This window comes from Equus asinus, chromosome 12, assembly GCF_041296235.1.
Source record: "Equus asinus isolate D_3611 breed Donkey chromosome 12, EquAss-T2T_v2, whole genome shotgun sequence".
Classification (NCBI taxonomy): domain Eukaryota; kingdom Metazoa; phylum Chordata; class Mammalia; order Perissodactyla; family Equidae; genus Equus; species Equus asinus.
The window spans coordinates 47928578-47954204 of record NC_091801.1 but is presented as its reverse complement, the minus strand read 5'-3'; the positions used below and the strand labels follow the sequence as shown (position 1 = coordinate 47954204).

Genomic DNA, 25627 nt, shown 5'->3' with positions numbered 1-25627 from the left:
GTATCCAGCTTTACATTTACATAACCTATCATTCAGGTCCTGAGGTGCTTTGACATCCATGGTACTTTACCACCAAACAGTATGAAGGCATGGAAACATTTTCACCTTTAAATTACGCTCCAGGCTACCAACCAGCCCATGCAACAAAACATATTAAGCACTTAGTAGATAAAAGGAATTATGCTGTCTCCTGCTTGATAGACAGAGTGAAGTAAAGATGCTGCTCCTGCCAGCATTTTCAGTCTTGTTTGAATGAAAAAGGAGATGGGTGAATGGATAGATAGTCATAGAAGAATGTAAGTAAACAAACAAATAATAATTGTTGCTTTCATTGCCTCAAAAAACTGCTAGTCTATTAAGAGGAGAATATCAATTTAGAAAAACATGAATTTATCACCAATTATTGGCCTGGTTCTGTGCAAGGCACCAGCAATGCTGAAATAAATAAGGTAATGTTTATTATCCCCCAAATTAAAATAGGGTCTCTACCCTTCAGAAATACCTGCAAGGTATAACACACAGTGCTATACATTTTGAGACACTCGAAGATGAATCAGACTTTGAGCCTGTCTTCAAAAAGAGGTTGCAGGGTAGTAAATGATCTTCTTCACTAAAAATAATTATAGACAGGTGTAAAGAGTAAAGAGGTTTAAGAAATAAACATTTAAAAAGTATATGGGTTCAGGTAGAAACTGGAAGGATCTGGGAATATAAGTGATATTTAAGGTTGGCCTTGAAGGCCAGATAAGATGACAACAGCTACAGATTTAGGAGGAGAGGCAGAAAATCTCAAATAAATATCAGGATAAAGGAATGATGATAGGAAAATAAGGAGTGCACTCAGGAAGCAGGAGGTAGAACAAGTTGTCTACCTACACGTGGGTGAGCCCCTTTGTGTGTGAGACTGTTACACTCACGGAAGGACTGTGAGCATCCCTGGCCCCAGCACTCTAAAGCCAGGTTGTGGATCCTTAGTAACTCTGACAACCTCAAATATTTCCAAACAACTCTATCTCTACCCCAAATGAGAACTACACAGGTTCCATTGTAGGAAAGATAAAGCAAGACAGATAAGCTGGAGCCTTCGGTATCAGCTTATTTAATTCAGTAGGCAAAGGGAAAGCACCAAAGGTTTTCAAACAAAGGAGTCGTATGACCCTAAATAAACTTCAGGATAATTACACCTGGCTGCGGTGTATATTGGACTGGCTTAAAATGTGATAGAAGGCAGAGTCAGTTAGAAGGATATTTAGTATTGTTGCACAGGAGTAAGGGTCATGTGGCTGGAAATGAGGCAATGAAGAAGAGAGATTTTATTTCATTATTATCATTGCCATAGACATTATCATTTACTGAGCACTTCTATGTACCAAGAATTTTGCTGAGCACTTTACTTTCTCATTTATCCTCACAACAAGGCCCTAAAAGCCCCCAGAACTTTTTGTGACCGTCAAAAAATTATGAAAAGCTAAGACCTTCTACTCTTATTCCTATTTTATAGATGTGGAAATTGAAGTTTAAAGAAGTTAAGAAACATGCCCACAGACATGATTAGTAAGTGGTAAAGCTAGGATAAGGAATTCAGACTGCTAGCCCAATGGCAAATGCAGCAAGTCCTTTGGACACACAATCTAGGTTAGAATCTGAGCTTCATCACTTACCAATTATATGATCTTGGGAAAATAACTTTAAAAAAATCTGAGCCTCAGTTTCCCCTTTTGAAAAATGGGAATAAGAACAGTACCTATATTTTATGGGGTTATAGAGAGAACTGAGATAATGCTCATATAGTACTCACCATACTTAGCTAATAATAGTATATAATGAGCAACTGTCATCACCATTTTTATTATTTTGAGTTCTTAGATAAGGACTCCTAAAATTCTTACACATCACATGTTATCTTTCCTCCATTTATATTTCGTATGGAAAAATTCAATCAAACTCATTCTATAAGAACATTTTTCTAAAACGAAAAGAAATTTTAAGTTTATAGAAAGGCTAGGAGACTTTCCAGTCCATTTTTCTAGTGTTACAATAGAAACTAAAGTCAGATGATGCTAAGAAACTGACTTAGAAAATTAAAAAACATCCACCACAAAACAATTCCTGCTCTCAAACAGAAGACTGCTTAGAAGACTGCTTAGAGAGTCAAAAGCATGTTTGAGGGTATTGAAATTACTCCTATGACAAATAAATATATGTCAGTGATTACCAAACCCAAAGCTCTTTTTTTTAGTCTCATTATTCTTAGTAATATAAATATCTTTCTAATGTAAGAATTTAAGAATTAAATGAGATAATGAATATAATAACACAGTATAGTACCTGGCACATGGTAAGTAGGTAATGAATATTATCTATTGCTATTATCTTCATCATCACTATTGATAACATGTGATCCTTGAGAATTTTAAGATATACAAATATGCATTTTAAAAGTCTTCCCAGTAGCATCATTTCTGCCAAAATACAACACAAATAAGGCACTGACAAAAATCAATCGGATTTCAACCAGCTAATAAAATATTTACACACAATTTATTTGATGTTTATTATATTTTATATTGAAAGTTAACTTGTAGCTTTTTATATAACTAATTCATTCAGCTTATTGCAAAATGTCTTAAGTATATTTGCAGTAGTAAGAGGTTTTATAATTAAAGGTACATCTCATTCTTAAAATATTTCTTTAATCTGTTTAAATGAATTCATTTCCCATCGAACATGGTTAGAATGTCAGCATAATTCATATCCAATTTTTAACCTAGGAGTATTTTTCCAGCTTAAGATATAACTGACATTATCACATTGTGTAAGTTTAAGGTGAACAATTAGAGGATTTGATACACACATATATATAATGAAATGATTACCACAATAAAGTTAGTTATCACCTCACAGTTATCAATTTTTTGTGTGTAATGAGAACACTTAAGATCTACTCTTAGCAACTTTGTAGTATACAATATAATATTGTTATCTATAGTCACCATGCTGTACATTAGAGCTCCAGAACTTACTCATTTAATAACTGTAAGTTTTGTACCCTTTGACCACCATCACCCACTCCTCCCAAACCTCTTCTAAGAGTATTTATATAATCCCTTTTCAAGCCTGAAAGACGATTATCTGAAGATTATTCAATATGACAAACAAATTAAGCCTACACTTTGGACTTTACTAAAGTATCATGATATTCACATAGATATGCCAGTAAAGTAGCCTATAAAAGCTAAAGTACTGGTGTTAACAATCAGAAGGCTTGGATTTCAACTTAAAATGTACAGCAAGTTAACTGGTCAGCCTTAGGCAAATAAATAAAAACTGATTTCCAATGTTTCCCCATTTTAAAATGATGGTGAAGATTATTTACTTTCTGAATTTCTTTAAATTATGAAACTACTAAAAGTAGTTCAGATAGGAGAAAAAAATTTAAAAAACAGTATATTCCCAAATAACAAAAATATATTTGTTTCTGGCCAAAATGACATATGATTTTTTATTAATCTTAACATTTCTGGGAAATACTTTTTGAGACAGAAACAGTTCTGGGCAGTGTCTGAGCAGCAGTACTCAAAGTGTGGTCCACAGATACGTCAAGGTCTCAGAGACCCTATCAAGAACCCCTAAGGTCAAACTAATTTTTTAATAACATTAAGACATAATTTGTCTTTTTCACCACGTTGACATTTGCGACGATGGTGCAAAAGCAATGAGAGCCTTAGAATGAATCCACAGTAGCACCAAAATGAACTATACACTTATAGTTCTCCACCATACACTTAGAGTAAAAAATGTATCAAATGAGTTTCAGGTAAGAATGTTCTTGATAAAATAGTAAAGTGATTAATTTTATTAAATCTTGACCAATGAATAGATATCTTTTTAACATTCAGTGTGACAAAATGGGAAGCGGGTGTAAAGCACTTCTGCTGCATACCACAGAAGGACAGCTGTATTGAGAAAAAGCAGATATGCAACTGAATTGCAAGTTATACTAGTTGATTTCTTTATGAAAAAATATTTTTATGTGAAGTAGTGACTGACAAAATTATGGTTATTCAGAATTGGATATTTCACAAATATTTTATCTAACATAAACTATAACTTCAAGGAAAACAATAGACAGTATTTATTGCCAATGACAAAATTTAAACTTTCAAGCAAAAATTAGCATTTTGGAAAACCTGTATTTGCTATCATGAACCTGACAACTTCTTGATATTTAGACTTTTCTGATGAGATCAGCAGTAATATTAGCCAATGTGAGTTTTGATGTTATGTAACAAAATGTGTCAACTTTTGGAAGATCTGCATAACTAAGTAGACAAATATTTTCCAAATGACCAATGTATGCTGTTACAAAATCAAGCACGGGTAAAAGATTCATTATGAAAAGTTAAGACAAACCAATGAATTGTAACATTACAGAATAAGAAAAGTCCATTGTTATGGTTTCAACTTTCATATTCTAACTAACCTCTTAAGAAATTACCATGGTTAAACTTAGAGTTACCATATGATCCAGCAATTGCACTCCTAGGTATATTCTCAAGACAAATGAAAATACCCACAAAAAAAGTGCATGTGAGTGTTTATAGCAGCACTATTCATAATAGCCAAAAAGTGGAAACAACCCAAAGGTTCATCAACTGAATAATCGATTTTTAAAAATGTGGTGTATGTCTATAAAATGGAATATTATTTAACAGTAAAAAAGAAATGAAGCACTATTACAGGCTAAAATATAGATGAATGATATAAACATTATGTGAAGTAGAAGGAGCCAGTTATAAAGGACCACATACAGTCTGATTCTATTTATATAAAACGTCCTGAATTGACAAATCTGTAGAGAAAGAAAGATTAGTGGTTGCCTGGGTCTGCAGCGGATGGGAGAATTGGGAGGTGATAGCTAAGGGGTGCAAGATTTCTTTTGGGGTGAAGAAAATCTTCTAAAATTGAGTGTGGTAGTGGTTACACAATTCTAAATATAGTAAGAGCCACGATTTGTATATTTTAAATGGGTTAATTGTACAATATGTGGATTATATCTAAAAAAACCTGTTAAAAATATAAAGTCAAGGGGCCGGCCAGGTGGCATGATGGTTAAGTTCACGTGCTCTGCTTCAGTGGCCCAGGGTTCACAGGTTTGGATCCCAGGTACAGACCTACACATCGGTTATCAAGCCATGCTGTGGTGGCATCCCATATACAAAGTAGAGGAAGACTGGCACCGATGTTAGTTCAGGGACTATCTTCCTCACAAAATAACTAACTAACTAACTAACTAAATAAATAAAGTAGATAAAAAAAGAAACATTGTATACCAAAGAAGAATACCTACAATTATCTTAAAGGTTATTAAAATACTCCTTTTCTGACTACATACCTGTGTGAGGCTGGATTTTTCTTCCTATATTTCAACCAAAACAACATATTGCAAAAGTTTGAATACAGAAGTAGATATGAGAACCCAGCTGTCTTCCACTAAGCCACACATTAAAGAGATTTACAAAAAATAAGGCAATGAGAGTAAACATTTTTGTTTTGGAAAATATAGTTATTTTCATAAAAACTATTACTTTAAGTCAAGGGCAAACTGCTACAACAGCCTAATACTAACTTCAAAATTCAAACTGGATATACAATAAGTGATCTCTAACACTTTTCTCTGTACCATGTCTTCTCCCAACAGATACACTTAGGCTTTTTATTGTGTTTGACTCTGGACAAGATGCCTAGATTTGTCTGAGTTTGGTAGCTCACGCTGGCTTTTTGTTCATAAGACTATCATTTGTCATTATCATTCAGTGGAAAGAAGACAGAGACTATACTCCTATGTTGTTGTGTTAGGCAGAATAATGGCCCCCTGAAAATGTCCACGTCCTAACCCCCAGAACCTGTGAATATGTTACCTTACATGGCAAAAGGGACTTTACAGAAGTGATTAAGGTTACAGATCTTGAAATGGGGAGATTATGCTGGAGTATCTGGGTGGGCCCAATCTAATCACATGAGTTCTTAAGAACTGACAATTGTTCCTTGCTGTGGTTAGAGAGAGACACAATGACACAAGAAAGGCCATAGAGATGTGATGTAAGGATCTGATCGGCCATTGTTGGCATTGGAGATGGAGGGAAGAGACTATGAGCCGTGGAATGCAGGAGGCTTCTAGAAGCTAGAAAAGGCAAGGAAATGGATCCTTCCCTAAGACCTCGAGAAACAAACAGCATGGCTACCACCGAAGGTCATTCTTGGGCTTTCCCTCAGGTCACCAAAAATACCAATGAACAACTAGAAAGGGAGGTGAAGGCCAACTAGTATAGTCCACATGTCTCATTTTGCAGATGAAGATGCTAAAGCTCTAAGAGACTAAAGAAATGCTTGGCACATAAGAGATTAACTACAGTTGCAATCCATACTATTAATTGATTCTTACAATTTTTGAGTGTTAAAGGGACATCAATTCTCTTTATAATATATATCCTAAATGAAGGAGGATAGACAAATCTCTTGTACAGAATTCCAAATGATTTATGTAGATACTCGCTCCTCAACATCAGACAAATCCAAATTAAAGGACATTCTAAAAAACACCTGACCAGTACTCCTCAAAATTATTAAGGCCATCAAAAACAAGAAAAATATAAGAAACTAGAGTCAAAAGGAGCCTGTGAAGACATAACAAATGTAATAACAACTCGATGGGACCCTGGAACAGAAAAAGGACATTAGTAAAATGTTCTTAGTAAAACTGAAAATATCTGAATAAAGTATAGACTTTAGTCAATAATCACGTATCAATATTGGCTCATTTGTTGTGACAAATATACTACACTAATATAAGATATTAATAATAGGTAAAACTGGGTGCAGGCTATATGGGAATTCTCCATACTACTTTTGCAACTTTTCTGTCTATCTAAAACTATTTAAAATTAAAAACTTATTTAAAAACATCTATACATTCTAAAAATCAGTAAAACCTTTAAACAATTTAGTAGTATCGGAATCTCCCTTTTTTTTTGACTGCCAGGATGTTAAGAGCTAAATCTGAGGTTCAGGCTGTGTCGCCTGAATTTACGTTGTGTTTTTGTCCCTCTGGTCTTAATTTTTAGAAATTTTTATATTTTACCATTATTTATGGGCATCCTTTTAGATTCCAGTCTATATTTACTAGGTAAAAAATTAAAATTTAAAGATAATAAGCAGCTTCTTGTCCCCATCTCAAATTTCTGAGCCCTATACTGTTCCTTAATAGATGTCCTTACATCCTATTTTATGGAGTAAAAAATCAACAAATGGGCACCTCCTCAACTCCCTATTACTAAACTCTTGAATCTACTTGCATCTGTGACTATCCTTTCTTTCTTCCCTTCTGTTACATTAGAAGAGATGTCCTTCATGCTAATGTCAACTCCTCTGCCTTTTATTCATGGAATATTACTTTCTCATCATTTGGGGAATGTTACCCTACTGATTTTTCCTTCTCATCCCAATATATTTCAACCTCTGTTCCAACTGAATCCTTCTCATTGACATTTAAACATGCTTGTCTTTTCTATATTTAAAAATAAAACCAATAAACAAATAATAACCTTCTCTTAAACCTTTAAAAAGACAACAGTTTGGTCCAACATTTTTATTTGGGGGCATAAATGAAATACTGAGCTGATGAAGAGTCAAGAAGGTGCAAAGTGCAGGGAGTTCCCAATCTGTGGCCTTCAAATTCAGGAATCATTGATGCTGATAAGCAAACATGTAGCAGGAGAGTCACTGCCTTTGTTATCCAATTTAGAACAGCTGGGTAAAGAGCGATCTAGAGCACTATCCTTCAACACGTGCACTGAGATGAACCAAGCTCATTTATCATATTTTTACTCAGAAAGGATAATAATGAATTAGTTACAACCTATTTTCCTAGGGCTTTCCTCCTTATATACATCCTTTCAAATAAGTGCAGTTAGCCCATTATTGGTTTTCCTCCTCTTCTTTCCTAAATCAATGCTTCAAATTAGGCTCTCATCATGTGGATTACTGCTAGAGCTTCCAGTGGTCTCCCTACCTGATCTGTCAGCCACTATTCCAAATGTGAATCTATCATCTCATGCTCTTGTTTTAGATCCTTCGATGGCTTACTACTCCAATACAATAAAAGGTAAATTTTATATAAGAACAATTAAGGTCTTGTATAAACTAGTTTTTGTTTAATTCTCCTGCGAAACACCCATATCCATACCAGTTAGGTCACTGAACTACCTCTAACAGTTCTTCTAACCAATACATTCTCAGGGTGGGGGAGTAGGGAAATAGCCTGGCTTTGGCACTTATGAACTATATAACCTTGGGCAAATTACGGGACTTTCTTTAGACTCAGTTTCTCTATCTGTACAATCTGAAAAACAGCCCCCAACTCAGAGGGTTATTGTGAGGACTAAAGGAGATAAGCTATATAAAACACTTAGACCACCTGGCACACATTGAGTGCTCAGTAAGTGTTAGCTGGTGTTAAAGATTCTGGGTAGTTACCTCAGTAATAGACACTCTGACATTAATGGAAATCACTGTTGCCAGGGGACTTTTGTGTCTTTTAGAGGTGTGATACTGAATGGTCAAACATTTTTTTAGGTCAGGTTTACTGGACTATATGGAAATTATAAAATTCACTCTTTAAAAATGTACAGTTGGATGGGCTTTGACAAAGGTGTACAGTTGTGTAACCACCACCACAATCAAGACATAGAATATGCCCATCTCTCCAGTGTACTTTTGTGTCTTCCAAAGGTGCATTACTGAATTGATCAATTTTTAGAAAGAAAGGTGGTAGCCACCTAATGGCACATTTGCTTAAGTCTAGGAATCTTAAAAAATACAGAAGGAAGATTATTGGGCTTAGACTTGGTGTTTATTTTATATACCCCCATATTCTGTGAGAGGAGTTTTAGTCACTTGCTGTAGAAAACCTTTGATGAAGAGCCAAAGTTCTAGAAGTAAGCAATTTAAAAATATATGAAATCTTAGATGAGAATTATATACATTCCCATGGCTCTTATGTTAATATTTTTTAAAAGTTGATTCTTTTATGTAATAGTAACTGAAAACCCAGAAGTTTGCTTCTTAGAAAATTACAAACTGTCAGATAGGAAACCCAGTAAACCATGGGTCCTCAGTTATTTTGAACAGCCAACTCATCTATTATATTTTTGCTGAGAAAATATAATAATGAATTAGTTATGAACTATTTTCCTAGAACTTTCATCCTTATATACAAGCATTTTTGTTGGTCACAAGGAATATGGTATTAAAAGACAGTACTGGAAATTTGAGAAAAATAGGTAAGAAAGGAGCAGTTATGGAAGAGCCAGAATTCAAGGTCAGAGAGAAGACTTATGACTTACCACGGACAAGAAGTATAAATATAGAAGAAAGATTGGGGAGGCCTGGGGAGAACAGATGAGAGGGGACAGCAGTCTTGAGAGGACAGGAGCTGACTAAAGACGGAGATGTAGCTGGAGCTAAGGGGGTTTTACCTGTTCTGACCAGCTTGATTGTAACATTATTTTTTTTTTTAATGTAACTATCATGCTTCGTAGACAGTGGATATAGTACTTTATGTAGTTCTTTATTCTTTAGATAGTTGTAGAGAAGCCAAATACAATAAACAATAGTGAAAAGTCTGGGGAAATAGAAACCTTACTTTGCTGGAAATATCCATTACTTTAGAAATATTGAAGAAACATGGAATAAGTACTGCATATTTTATGATAGCTAAAGTAAATTTTTTGTAAGTGAGATTTATATATATAAAAATATATAATTTTTAGCTATTAATGAGATACCAAGCATGCCTGGGACAGGTTACCAAGTGAGTCATTACCAGAGACGAACGGAAAGGAGAGCTAAGGAAGTGCCTAAAACCAAGTGGTTAAGTGGAGGAGGAGCAGGAAGGAGAGAAGGCAAAGGAAGAAATGCTCAATTAGTGCTATAAGTTGTCCACATTCTTCTCCAGGATATGTAGTATGCGGATCAAAGAACTCCCACTTTCAGATCATCAATGATGTGGTTCTATTCTTTGCCCCTAAAAATATGGTTTTTATTTTGCTACAAAAGTTTTATTTATTCTAAAACACTGATTTGAAAATGAGCATGTGTTACTCCTTACATACAAGACCTCTGTAAGCAGGCTTAATAAGATGATTACTTGCTATTCAGGAATAACAGGGTAATTACTGTAACCAAATGAACATAACCCAGGGCAATCTTAGCCCTCTCACACTTCTATTTAGTCAATTTTAAAAGTGTGTCATTGGTTTTTTTTTTTTTTTTTTTTTAAGTAGGATTGTAGCTTCTGGAAACAATGGGTTATATTACACGCTATAGATATTTCAAATCCTAACAGATAATCTGATACTATATTAGAATACAATATATTCTATTAGAGTAGAGGAAAATGTAACTATGATTTTTATGTTTGAATATCATATACCTACTACCAATGTGTGAGTAAAACTGAGAGGTTCAGTCTAAAATGGATCTGAGCTTCAAAGCACATCTAAGTCATCCTTTAGTTCAATTAACTTCAACTCCTCTCCATTGCCTACCTACTTAAACAAAACATTTCATACTAGTATTCAAAGCCATGTATAGTATGCACCCAACCTGTCTCCATCAAACATACAGTTAATCATCAATTTCTTCCAAATTTTTTGAAGTATATGTTGCATACATCTTTTCTATTTCTTGAACAGAAATGGGAATTTCTATGACTTAAGGAATCCATTTATTAATTCACACTGCATGCATTTATTCAGAGTCAAATTCTATTGTGCATATAGCACTTTTCCTAGGTTTTATCACTTTCATTTTAGAATACTCTACGTGCCCATATCAATGAGGATTGTGTTTGGCCTTATGTAATAGAAAGCCAAATATTAGTGGCTTAACAATTTGTTTATTTTCCTCATATAACCTAAATTCCAGGGCTGGTTGCAGTGGCTCCATGATGTCACTCACATCACAAGATCATTTTATCTATCCACTTTGCTATCCTAAGTATGTGGCTTTTGTCTTCATGTTTGTCATCACATGGTTGCAAGTGGCCAGTCACTTCCATAATTGTTATTCCAAGAAGGAAAAGGAAGATAGTGAAGACTTTCCCAGAAATTTGTAGAAACACCTCTTTATATCTCATTGACTAGAACTGTGTCAAGGGAATTGGATGATGTCAGACTCTCCATCTTTCAGCTTTGATTATTTCTGTGAGTTCAACTCTTTCTCTTTTTTAACACAGACTGGTTTTCTTTCTGTGATAGTGGTGAAGGAGAAGAGTGGGGTATAGTCACAGAAAGCTTCAGTATGACAATATCTAAACTTAATGATCCACAGGAAAGAGAGTTTATTCTTCTCAGTGTCTTCACATGAAATACTCCTTGCCTAAGTAGTGTGTCCATATCTGAACCAATAACTGGGTCGGGGGATGGAGTACAATGACTGGACAGGCCTGTGTCTCATGACTACCCTGTAATAGGAATCCCCATCGAAACCACATAGAATAGGAGAATGTTGTTTAGCCAAAGGAAGGGCAGTTCTATTATCAGATGAAAAGGGTTAGAACATGGGGCAACGACAATATTTGTCCTGATAGCAGCACTGAACAATTTACAAAGCTAACATTATTTCTGCCATATTATACGGTACAGAACTTTAGGTTCTAATTGAGGACATGTTCAAAGTATTGAAGAGAGAGCCAAAGCTGCTTTCTGAGGAATATCCTAGCTTTGGCGACCAGGTAACCCTGAAGTCTCTGTAGTTGAGGCTGTCAGTTGTAACTCAATATTGATTATCCCCTTCTTTCATAGTAAAATAATTTTTAGTGGGGCACATAGCCATGTATTAGAAAGAGTACACTTCTCAGCCTCCCTTGCAGGTAGGGTTGACCACATGACTAACTTCAGGCTAATGGAAAGTGAACATAACTGATGTACACCACTAGTTGTGTGTGTATATATATATATATATATATATATATATATATATATATATATATATAGTGTGTGTGTGTGTGTACATACTGATCTAGCTCCAATTATTTGTTTATTATTGCCTATCTTCCTCATCAAACATATGAGCTCTAGAGCACGAAAGCAGAAACTTCATCTCTCTTGTTTAATTCTGTCACCCTAGTATCCGTAATAGTGTTTGACACATAAGAAGGGTTCAGTATTTAACTGAGTAAATAAATAGGTCACTCTTCTCTGCCTATTCAATTCCAACTTGTCTGTGAAGCTAGATCTCTGACCACCTGGCCTACAGTCTTTTCCTCCTATTCTAAATAGTTTGTATAGCACTAATTTTCCACAGAGCATATTTAACACTTTTCATTTACTGCTCAGAGTTCTTAGTTATAAATTCATTTGTCTAGGTTTTACTTCTCACCCAGATTATAAAATTCTAGAGGGCAGGATCACAGTGAATCTATTTTTCATACCTCTGTCAGTCTGTAGCCAGTATATCTGGTATATAGTAAGCCCTCAGTGAAAACTGCTGAGTAAGAGTAGGAAAGACAGTTGAATAGTGCCTTAATGCATTCACTGGATTTCTGGTCAAGAAATCTATATGAGATAAACATTGGCAAGACTGGAAAATTAAATTTTTTATTGTTTTCTTGATGTTTAGCATCTATCTTGAGGCAACTATTACATGTTTCTCTCTAAGCATAAGCTTGTTTATCAGGAGAAAATAATACTATTTTTAACATTTACAAGGCCTAATGAAAACTCAGACAGGTATGACAGTTCAATGTACCTAAGAAGTCTTTCTCTTCGAGAGGATAAATGGTAAAATACTTAACATCTTTTCCAGGTCTAGATTTTACTTCAAGGTATTTCCTCACAGACTCTCGTCCACTTAAGACTCTGCTTAAATCTATATTTTATTGGAGCCTGTGTTTATTGCCTGGTTACATGTAGTTGATCCATGTGTCACTGAAGGGAAACAAATACCCAGCATAGCAACACCGATGGAAAGTCACCACATGCACATTGTCCAAAATTCCCAACTCCTTTTATAAATATAGAAATATGTAACCTCTGATACAGCCTCTCCTATTCATGCCTACCTCAAGATAGAAAGCATTGAGATAGACCAGAACATCAGCATCCCTCTCCCATACCAGTTTCATTTCCTGCTTTCAAACTTTATTCCCACTCATATGTGTTCTCAGGGTATACTTTGCCTACTTTCCTCATCTCTCCAAAAAACATCTCTACTACACCATGACTTAAAGTCCCTTCCCCTCTTCTTTACTCTCAAGTTCCTAGTTTCAATTATTTGTAGCAATCCTTAGGTTAGTCACATATGCCCTGCAAGAATTTTTCACCATCAACTAAAAACAAGAATTTCCATTCCTAAAATAAAGCACAATTCCAAAGGAGATTATTTCCAAGCTAAAAAAGTAATAATATCACCAAAAAAAACAACCTCCACCACTGCTCCATAGGGCACACACTCAATCACAGTTCATAGCAATAAAATACAACATATTCTATTCTATTTCATAGCAAACTGTAAAAACACCCAAGCACACTATAATAGTCATGTATAATAAACACTATTACAACATTTTTCTATACTCTTATACTATTTCTATATAGGAACTCAAAATCCTTAGTATTTTAGAATGGTAGGACAAAGATATTGAAAATTTTACTAATTTATATTGATTAAAAAACACTACTTAACTTGATATCCTCTAATTTCTCCAACACTCTTTACATTAACCTCAAAAATCACAATATTCTTTCATCTGGCTCTTTTGTGTCAAGTGTGCAACAGGTCTAGAAACCTACCCATCAGTCGAGACTAGAGAAGGCTAAAAGAAGATATGAGGAAAAATGGTTCCGAGGTGAAAAATAGAGTTGACATTATTTTATAAGTTTCAAAGTGTGAAAAATTAAATTGCTGGGTATTATGTAGAGTCATTGGTAGGCATTGAAAATGAGGTAGAGAGAAAGAGAGAAGCAGTAGAGATTAAAAAGAAACTGAGCAAATAAAGAATGTGGCAATGATTAACTTCAGGAAAAGCAAGAGTATAAAAGACAGGAAATATAATCACATATTACCTGACTAAGCAATGAACAATATTTACACAGTCTTTATAATGAAAACAATTTATATTGACTTAAAAAATATGATACAAGGAGCTGGCCTGGTGGTAGTGGTTAAGTTCGCATGCTCCACTTTGGCACCCAGAGGTTCGTGGGTTCGCATCACAGGTGTGGATCTACACACTGCTCACCAAGCCATGCTGTAGTGATGTCCCACATACAAAATAGAGGAAGACTGGCATGGATGTTAGCTCAGGGACAATCTTCCTCAAGCAAAAAGAGGAAGACTGGCAACAGATGTTAGCTCAGGGCCAATCTTTCTGCCCCCCAAAAAGAAAAAAAAAATGACACATGAATGAGTGGAAGAGAAGTGTAAAAGAGATGGAATCCTCATCTACAATAAATATCAAGTTAATAGGTAATAATAAAATAAATAAATCAAGAGAGAGTAGTCTATTCATTTCACTCAGAAGTATGGCGTTAACTCCCAGAAGCAGCAATGGCTGGGTAGAATTAGGTGGGAGTATTAGAGGACTGATACTATTTTGATATATTTAGTTGAACAACATTAGCAACATTTGGTTGTTAAAATTCATGTATTACTTTGATAAAGATAACATTACATTATAAAAAACAAATTAACCATTTCAAGTTAACAGGCTAGTTTTAGTATGTTATCTATATTGTTTATGATTTTACAGATTTCAGACAAATTGCTCACCTTTAATATTCTCAGTTTAAATCACTCATACTTTAAAAATTTTACACAAATTATCATTCTTTATATTGTATTTTTTTGTGTGACTGCAACTGAAATAAAATGATACAAAGGTAGGATTTCTTGCTTGTTTTATTTTTGAACAATTCCTTATAATGTTCTGCATACCAATAGCTGTAGGACAACTTACAATGATTTTTAGTTTTCTTTTCTTATCATATAAAAGTGGCTTGCATGATTACCCCATAAACAAACTTACACAAATTAAAACTCCTGTACTTGGAGACACTGAAAATCAAAGAATACGAATAAATGCTGCTTGATCCAGTGTCTTTATCCCATCTAGAGTACATTTATCTGGGCAAAAATATTGGGAAACTTATAATCAACATGGGAGGCAATGTGCCTAAACCACCAGCTGGTCATTTTGTTACCTGAAGTGCTTGTATTCTAGCTATGCACTTGAAAGTTTCATTATGTGTTAGTTGTCCATATAATTAAAATTAATATTAAATGGGTCTAGTAATAGTCCTTAGTTTGTTCCATTGTTTTCACTTTCATTTCCAAAGATCTGCCCATCTTCCTTCCCCTTTGCTTATGGTGTAGACATGTTTCCTGTACTAACAAAAATCCCCCTATCGCATTCCGGAATAATTTTTAAAATTAATCTTTCAAATGAAACCCTTGTCAAAGATAGTATGAAAATATTAACACTATCCAAAGGAAGCAGAAGAAAAGAACTACTAAGAATTAGAGGAGAATCATTGAAACTGAAAACAGAAAATCAATGAAAACAAAAGCTGATTCCTTAAAAGAATCAATAATAAGGTCTGGCCTGTTGGCATAGTTACTAAGTTTGTGTGGTCTGCTTTGGAGGCCCAGGATCGCGGGTTTGGATCCTGGGCATGGACCTACACAGCACTAATCAAGCCACGCTGTGGTAGCATCCCACATGCAGAATGGAGGAAGACTGGCACAGATGTTAGCTCAGGGATAATCTTACTCAAGCAAAAAGAGGAAGACCGACAACATAGGTTAGCTCAGGGCCAATCTAACTCAACAACAACAACAACAAAAGATCAATAATACTGATATGCCTCTAACTGGGTTAACTAAAAAAAAAAAAAGAAGAAATCAAATTACTAATATCAAAAATGAAAGAGAGGACATTACTACAGATCCTATGGAAATTAAAAGGATAATAAATATTATGAACAAGTGTATTCCCACAATTTTGATAAGCATTTCAAGGAAAGGGACCCAATTCCTTGAAAGACACAATCTGACAAAACTCACACAAGAAGAAATATGGGATCTAAATAGGGCTATATCTATTAAAGAAATTGAATGAATCAATAACCTGCCAAAACAGAAAGCGTCAGCCCTAAGAAGGTTCACTGGTGAATTCTAGCAAACATTTAAGGAAGAAATTATAACAATTCTCTACAATCTCTTTCAGAGGATAGAAGCAGAGGGAATACTTCCTAACTCATTTTATGAAGCCAGCATTACTCTAACATGAAAACCGGAGAAACACATTACAAGAAGAGGAAACTACATAGATATACACACAACATTCCATCCAAAAACTGCAGAATACACATTCTTTTCAAATGCACATGGAACATTCTCCAGGACTGATTACATATTAGGACACAAAACAAGTCTCAATAAATTTAAGGAGAGTGAAATAATACCAAGGTTCTTTTGTGACCACAATGATATGAAACTAGAAATCAACTACAGAAAGAAAACCAGAAAAGCCACAAATATGTAGAGATTAAACAAAATGCTACCGAATGATTGGGTCAACAAAGAAATCAAAGGAGAAATCAAAAAACACCTGGAGACAAATGAAAATGAAAATATGACATGCCAAAATCTGTGAGATACAGCAAAAGGGGTTCTAAGAGGGAAGTTTATAGCAATACAGGCCTACCTCCAACAAACAAGAAAAACCTCAAGTAAACAATCTAACAGTGCACCTAAAGAAACTGGAGAAAGAACAAACAAAGCCCAAAATCAGTAGAAGGAAGGAAATAACAAAATCGGAGCAAAAATAAATCAAACAGAGACAAATAAAACAATAGAAAAATATCAATGAAACCAAGAGCTGGTTCTTTGAAAAGATAAACAACATTGACAAACCTTTAGCTAGACTCACCAGGAAAGAAAAGAGAGGAGGCTCAAATAAATAAAATCAGAAATGAAAGAGGAGAAATTACAATGGACACCTCAGAAATACAAAAGATTTTAAGAGAATACTAAAAAATGTTATACATCAACAAATTGAACAATCTAGAGGAAATGGATAAATCCTTAGAAACATACAACCTTCTGAAAGTGAATCAAGAAGAAATAGAGAATGTGAATAGACCAATCAACGGTAAGGAGATCAAAACAGTAATCAAAAACCTCCCTCAAAATAAAAGTCCAGGAACAGACTGCTTGCCTGGTGAATTCCACCAAACTTTCAAAGAAGACTTAATACCTATCCTTCTCAAACTGTTCCAAAAAATTGAAGAGGAGGGGAGGCTTGCTAAATTCAGTCTACTAAGCTACCATTACCCTGATACCAAAACCAGACAAGGACAACACACACACAAAAGAAAATTACAGGCAAATATCACTGATGAACAGCGATGCAAAAATCTTCAACAAAATACCAGCAAATCGAATACACTAATACATTAAAAATATTATACACCATGATCAAGTGGGATTTATTAAAGGGATGCAGGGACGGTTCAACATCCATGAATCAATCAATGTGATACATCACATTAACAAAATGAAGAATAAAAATCATATGATCATCTCAATAGATGCAGAGAAAATATTTGACAAGATAAAGCATCCATTTATGATAAAAAGTCTGAATAAAATGGGCATGGAAGGAATGTACCTTAACATAATAAAGGCCATATATGAAAAACCCACAGCTAATATCATTCTCAATGGAGAAAAACTGAAAGCTATCCTGCTAAGAACAGGACCAGACAAGGATGCCCACTTTCACCACTCTTATTTAACACAGTATTGGAAGGCTTAGCCAAAGCAATTGGGCAAGAAAAAGAAATAAAAGAGATCCAAATTGGAAAGGAAGAAGGGAACCTGTTACTATTTGCAGATGACAGGATTTTACATATAGAAAACCCTAAAGAATCCACTAAAAAACTTTTAGAAATAATAAATGAATATGGTAAAGTTGCAGGATACCAAATCAACATACAAAAATCAGTTGTGTTTCTGTACACTAGCAATGAAGTAGCAGAAAGAGAAATTAAGAATACAATCTCATTTACAATTGTAACAAAAAGATTAAAATAGCTATGAATAAACTTAACCAAAGAGGTAAAAGTTCTGTACACTGAAAACTCTAAAACATTGTTGAAGGAAATTGAAGAAGACACAAAGAAATGGAAAGAGATTCTGCGCTCTTGGATTGGACAAACTAACATAGTTATAATGTCCATACTTCCTAAAGCAATCTATAGATTCAATGCAATCCCTATCAAAGTTCCAACAACATTTTTCACAGAAACAGAACAAAGAATCCCAAAATTTATATAGAACAACAAAAGAGCCCAAATAGCCAAAGGAATCCTAAAGAACAAAGCTGGAGGTATCACACTCCGTGATTTCAAAATATACTACAAAGCCACAGTAACCAAAACACCATGGTACTGGCACAAAAACAGACACACAGATCAATGGAACAGAATTGAAAGCCCAGAAACAAACCCACAGATCTATGGACAGCTAATTTTTGACAAGGGAGCCAAGAACATACAATGGAGAAAGGAAGATCCCTTCGATAATGGTGTTGGGAAAACTGGACACCACGTACAAAAGAATGAAAGTAGACCATTATCTTACACCATATACGCAAATTAACTCAAAATGCATTAAATACTTGAATGTAAGACCTGAAACCATGAACCTTTTAGAAGAAACCATACATCTGATAAGTGGTTAATATCCAAAATATACAAAGAACTCATATATCTCAACAACAACAAAAAAACTAACAACCCAATTAAAAAATGGGCAAAAGACCTGAACAGACATTTCTCCAAAGAAGATATACAGATGGCCAACAGGCACATGAAGAGATATTCAACATCATCGACTATCAGGGAAATGCAAATCAAAACTACAATGAGGTATCACCTCACTCCCATCAGAATGCCTACAATTACCAAGACAGGAAACAAGTGTTGGAGAGGATGTGGAGAGAAGGGAACTCTCAGGCACTGCTGGTGGGAGTGCAAATTGGTGCAGCCACTATGGAAAACACTATTCTCAAAAATTTAAGAATAGAACTACTATACGATCCAGCTATTCCACTGCTGGTTATGTATCCAAAGAACATGAAAATACGAATCTGTAAAGATACATGCATCCTTATGTTCATCACAGCATTATTCACAATAGCCAAGACTTGGAAGCAACCTAGATGCCCATCAGGGGACTAATGGATAAAGAAGATGTGGTATATATAATACAATGGAATATTAGCCATAAGAAATGAGGAAATCCAGCCACTTGTGACAACATGGATGGACCTCCAGAGTATTATGCTAAGCGACACAAGTCAGAGGGAGAAAGTCAAATACCGTGTGATCTCATTCATAAGTAGAAGATTAAAACAAGTACAAACAACCACATAAAGAGCGAGATTGGATTCATAGTTACCAGAGGGGAAGGGGGGGGAGGAAGGTGAAAGGCCTGATTAGGCACATGAGTTTGATGATCGATTGTAATTAGTCTTTGGGTGGTGAACATGATGTAATCTAGACAGAAATCGAAATATAATGATGTACTCCTGAAATTTAAACAATGTTATAAACAAATGTTACCACAATGAAAAATAAAAACAAATTAAAAAAAAGAAAAGGAAACTACAGACAAATATCCTTCATGAACATAAATGAAAAATATTTAACAAAATACTAGTAAATATAATCCAAAATGTATAAAAAGAATTATACACCACTACCAAGTGGGATTTATTCCATGTATGCAAGGCTGATTTAACATTCAAATATCAATTAAAGTAACCATCACATCAAGAGACTAAAAGAGAAAAATTACATGGTCTTATCAATAGATGCAGAAAAAGCATTTGACAAAATCCAAACCCATTCATGAAAATAACCCTCAGTAAACCAGGAATAGAGGGGAACTCACTCAGCTTGATAAACATCATCTACAAAAAATCTACAGTGAAAAACTCAAAGCTGCCCCACTAAAATCAGGTAGAAGGCAAGGATGTCCTCTCCCACCACTAGTTTTTAACAACATACTGAAAGTCCTTGCTGATACAGTAAGTCAAGCAAAGGAAATAAAAGTATACATATTGAGAATGAAGACATGAAACTATCTTTGTTCACAGCTGACATGACTGCCTACATAGAAAATCTGAAAGAATCGACATAAAAACTCCTGGAATGAATAAGAAATTATAGCAAGGTTGCAGGATATAAAGTTAATATACAAAAGTCAATTGCTTTCCTATATACCAACAATGAAGGAGTTGAATTTGAAATTAAAAACACAATACCATTTACATTAGCACACCAAAAAAAGAAATACTTACGTAAATCTAACAAAATATGTATAAGATCTACGTAAGGAAAACTACAAAATTCTGATGAATAGACTCAAAGAAGAACTAAATAAATGGAAAGCTATTCTATGTTTATGGACAGGAAGACTCAATATTGTTAAGACGTCACTTCTTTCCAATTTGATCTGTGGATTCAATTCAATCCCAATCAAAATCCCAGGATATTATTTAATGGATATTGCCAAATGAAATCTAAAGTTTATAGGAAGTGGCAAAAGACCCAGGATAGCCTATACAACACTGAAGGAGAAGAACGAAGCTGGAGGACTGACATTACCAGATTTCTGGAGTTACTATAATGCTATAGTAATCAAGACAGTGTGGTACTGGAGACAGAACAGAGAAATAGATAAATGGAACACAACAGAGAGCCCAGAAATAGACCCGCATAAATACAGTCAACTATCTTTGACAAAGGAGCAAAGGGAATAGAATGAAGCAAAAGACAGTCTCTTCAACAAATGGTGCTGGAACAACTGGATACCCACATGCAAAAAAAAATGTATCTACACATAGACTTTACCCCCTTCACCAAAATGAACTCAAAATGGACCATTGACTTAAATGTAAAACACAAAGCTATAAAACTCTGAGAAGATAACATAGGACAAAACCTAGATAATCTGATATGATGATGCCTTTTCAGATACAACACCAAAGACATGATCAATGAAAGAAATAACTGATAAACCGGACTTCACTGAAATTAAAAACTTCTGCGAAAGACGTATCAAGAGAATTAGAAGACAAGACTGGGAGAAAATATTTGCAAAAGACACATTTGATAAAGGAATGCTGTCTGTCCAAAATATACAAAGAACTCTTAAGACTCAACCATAAGGAAACAAACAACCCGATTAAAAAAATGGGCCAAAGACCTTTATAGCACCTCACCAAAGAAGATATACTGAAGGCAAATAAGCATGTGAAAAGATGCTCCAAATCATATGGCATCAGGGAAATGCAAATTAAAACAAGAGATACCATTACACATCTATTAGAATGGCTAAAATCTGGACACTGACAACACCAATTGCTAGCAGATGTGGAGCAACAGGAACTCTCATTCATTGCTGGTGGGAATGCAAAATGGTACAAGCCAGTTTCGAAGACAGTTTGGTAGTTTCTTACAAAACTAAACAAACGCTTACCATATGATCCAGCAATCACACTCCTTGGTGTTTGCCCAAAGGAACTGAAAACTTATACGTACACAAAAATCTGCACATGGATGTTTAAAGCAGCTTTATTCATAATTGGCAAAACTTGGAAGCAAGCAAGATGTCCTTCAGTATGTGAATGGATAAAAAACTGCTACATCCAGACAATGGAATGTTATTCAGTCCTAAAAAGAAATGAGCTATCAAGCCATGAAAAGATATGGAGAAATATTAAGGGCATATTACTAAGTGAAAGAAACCAATCGGAAAAGGCTACATACTATATGATTCCAACTGTATGACATTCCGGAAAAGGCACAAATAAGAAGACAGTAACAAGATCATTAGTTGCCAGGGGTGGAGAGTAGGGGGAGATGAATAGGCAGAGCACAGAGGATTTCTAGGACAGTAAAAATACTTTGTATGATATTGTTACGAGGGACATATCATTATACATTTGTCCAAACCCATAGAATATACACCAAAAGTGAACCCCAAGGTAAAGTATGGACTTTAGATGATTATGACGTGTTAATATAGGTTCATCTTTGGTAAAAAATGTACCATTCTGGTGAGTGATGTTGATAACGGGGGAGATATGCACGTGTTGGGACAAAGGGTATTTGGGAAATCTCTATACCCTCCTCTCAATTTTGTTGTACACCTAAAACTGGTCTAAAAAAATAAATTCTTAAAAAAATACTAACACCCTCAAAAGATAGCAATAAATATATATGATGTCTTCTTATTGAAATATGTTACATACCTACTGCCATCAATAAGTCAGATGGTAGGCTTAGAACAGATATGACATTTACTGGTCTGTAATTCAGAGTTCTTTCTAGATTCCTGATGAATGGGATTTCCATTATTATCATTCTTATGAAATAGTAGTTATTCATAATGTCAGAATATACATTTTTAAATAACACATACCCCTTCCTCCACTTCCCCAATAACTGAGCCATATTCAATTTTTCTATTCTTTAAATTCTCAAATAGAATTAAAACAAAATTATAGTGTGATTGCTTTAAAGATAACCACAAGTGAAAGGGATTAAGACGCACAAACTTCTAGTTATAAAATAAATAAGTCTTGGGGATGCAATGTACAGCATAAGGAATATAATCAATAATATTATAACAACTTTGTTTGGTGAAAGATAGTAACTAGACCTATCGTGGTGATCATTTTGTAATGTAGACCTGAAACTAATATAATATTGTATGTAAATTATACTTCAATTAAAAATAAATAAATGAATAAAGGTAACCAGCTATTTCCAAATATATCATGACTTATTATAAGCAGCATATTCTACAGTTAAAATGTCTTTATGTTCTTAGACTATCAGATGTAAGTTCTGCTAATCATTTATGAATGGAAAATTATTCCTCCAGTTCACTGATGGTCTTTTGTAATACTGAAATTTTCACAGACATACCTCACTGAGGCTGGGGATAGGGCCAAATTGTCCTCCCTCATTAGAATCTGTACTGTTTTTTTTAAATTGTGGTAAATTGCACATAAAATAAAATTTACCATCTTAACCATTTTTCAGCGTATTGCCTATACAGTTAATATCATCTCCAAGAAGAAACAAAGGGTTGCAGACACATTTTTTAAAACAGCAAAAACAGTGCCTAGCTCATTTATGGAACTCTGAGGGATCACTCAACATTCAGGTAGGGGTTGTTAGTAATCTAACTCTGAGTGTCCCTTTATTTACTGAAATCAGCTCCTACTAATAGGCATTAGAAGTAGGTAGGTAAATAGTTAACAATCAATTTGCTAAGTTGTATAAATTCCTAAAATGCACCAGAAATCTATGATTTAGATTTCAGTGAGGTGAGAGATTCATAAAATTGGCACAAATAATATAGGAATGTAAAATACTGTTTCCAACCCAACTTACTCCAAGGACTTCATCGAAAATGCCATGGGGAATTATTTTTTGCTGTGCTTATTTTTATGTCACATAATTGTATTCTTATGAATTGTCTAAAGTATATTGGGAAAAAGATGATATTTTGGAGACTATATAGCTCTATAGTCCTTTTAAAGATTTTATTTTTTTTCCCTTTTCTCCCCAAAGCCCCCCAGTACATAGTTGTATGTTCTTCGTTGTGGGTCCTTCTAGTTGTGGCACGCGGGACGCCGCCTCAGCGTGGTTTGATGAGCAGTGCCCATGTCCGCGCCCAGGATTCGAACCAACGAAACACTGGGCCGCCTGCAGCGGAGTGCGCGAACCCAACCACTCGGCCACGGGGCCAGCCCCTCTATAGTCCTTTTAAAAAAGATACTGAGCAAACAGAAATCATGGATGGTAAAAGATAGCTAGTTAGAGGATCTTCATTTATGAAAGTTAAGAGCTTTATCATTTTTAAATAATTTTTTTAAAATAAAGAAGATTGAGAAACTATTGTAAAAGTTATGGCACATGAACTGTGGCAGAATGGAAAGAGCATTGACTTGAAAAACTTAAAATCCCAGATCCACCATTTTTTAGATATATATATACGATTTCAGGCAGGTCACTTACCATCTCTGAGAGCCCAAAGATCCTAATCTGTAAAATGGTGTTAATTCCCATATCTACTTCACAGGGCTGTTGTGATAACATGCTTGAAGATATATGAGTTAACTTACATAAAAATACCTGGCACACTGCCTATCATCAAGTGGCTCTCAGTGAATATCTCTTCCTTCTCAATAAACAGAACTTAGAGTCTTCTGCATAACTCAGGACAAAATAAAAGCAACGTCGTTTTCATAGATAAATGGTTTCTTTACTTGAGTTTTTATAAAAGGTTTACTCTAAGTACAGATACGTTTACAGAAGTAGGAAAACAACAAGCAAAGAAAACATATCTTGAGAAGCATCTAACAAGCAGCTTTCTTTGTTTCACGCTGACATGCTTTGTAGTTACAATGCAGGCTTCCAGTGAACACTGGATTAAAATTAAAATTCTAGGCAGTCATTCAACTTTTACGGTTGTGTCCATTCTTCACTGAGCATGGGAAACGAATGCCTTAGAAGTTATTTATTGAAGATATCCCCATAGTACTCTTACAAAGTTCACTTTCAAAAGAGGCCCTATCCCTGTTAAGTAACTCAGTGAAAGCTAGACCAGGTTTCTTGCATTACTTTAAAAATTGCAGCAGGCTAATAAAATCATGTTTTTAACAGAGGCTTTTCTGAGGGTAGGCTACAGCAGTTTTGCAAAGGTGCATGATAAATTATAGGAAAAGAGACCAAAGAAATTTCAAAAATAAAGAACACCAATCCAAAATGACTTATGACCATACTTTGAACAAAATTAAATGTAGAATAACTAGCAAAAAGCATTTAATTTAACTATGGTTTTTCTATAATGAATGTGAAGTTGGCACTAATGCAGCAAGCCTAATCAAAATCAGGTAATAGTTACCTCTGTGGCCTTGCTTGATGGTTCCAGTCCAGTCATGTTTGCTACTATTAACTGATGTAAGAGTTGAACTTGAGCCACACTTAGGAAGAAGTCCAGGTTTGTGGTTATATTCACTTCCAAGGAATGGCCACACACTAAAATCTCCTGAAAGGAAAAAAAGGTTGAATACAGATAAAGAAACATGATAGCCATTAGACAATAATTATCATTCTTACTTATTTGGCCTTTACTATGTCGATGAATTCTCCTGAGACTCAAGTTCATATGTTAATGAGAATAGCAGAAATGGTGAGCACAGCCCCTCGACATAGTTTTATGGATTCATTTAATAAACATTTATGAGGGCCTGTTGTGCACCAGGCCATGTGCTAGCTACAGAGCAACAAATTAACAGTAAGAATTTTTCACCATTTCATATATATTTGGCTTTTGTATATCTCAAACTACTATCATTGTTTCAATATGTACGGGATGATGTAATTCTTTAACATTATCTTGATCACTCATTTAAACTAATAAATATTTACTGAGCATCTTCTAAGTACCATGCACTAGAGCGCTAGGAATATCACAA

General features: G+C 34.7%; 1 protein-coding gene across 9 annotated transcripts in view; it reads right to left on the bottom strand.

Moving 5' to 3' along the window:
- The window catches only part of VPS13B (vacuolar protein sorting 13 homolog B), a 781052-nt gene that overhangs the window by 238784 nt on the left and 516641 nt on the right, over positions 1-25627 (bottom strand). For all 9 annotated transcript variants that reach the window (XM_044743909.2, XM_044743903.2, XM_044743908.2 and 6 more), the window contains one exon: positions 25054-25197. In XM_044743909.2, coding sequence (XP_044599844.2) covers positions 25054-25197 — 144 coding nt within the window. The remainder of the gene's footprint in view (positions 1-25053; positions 25198-25627) is intronic.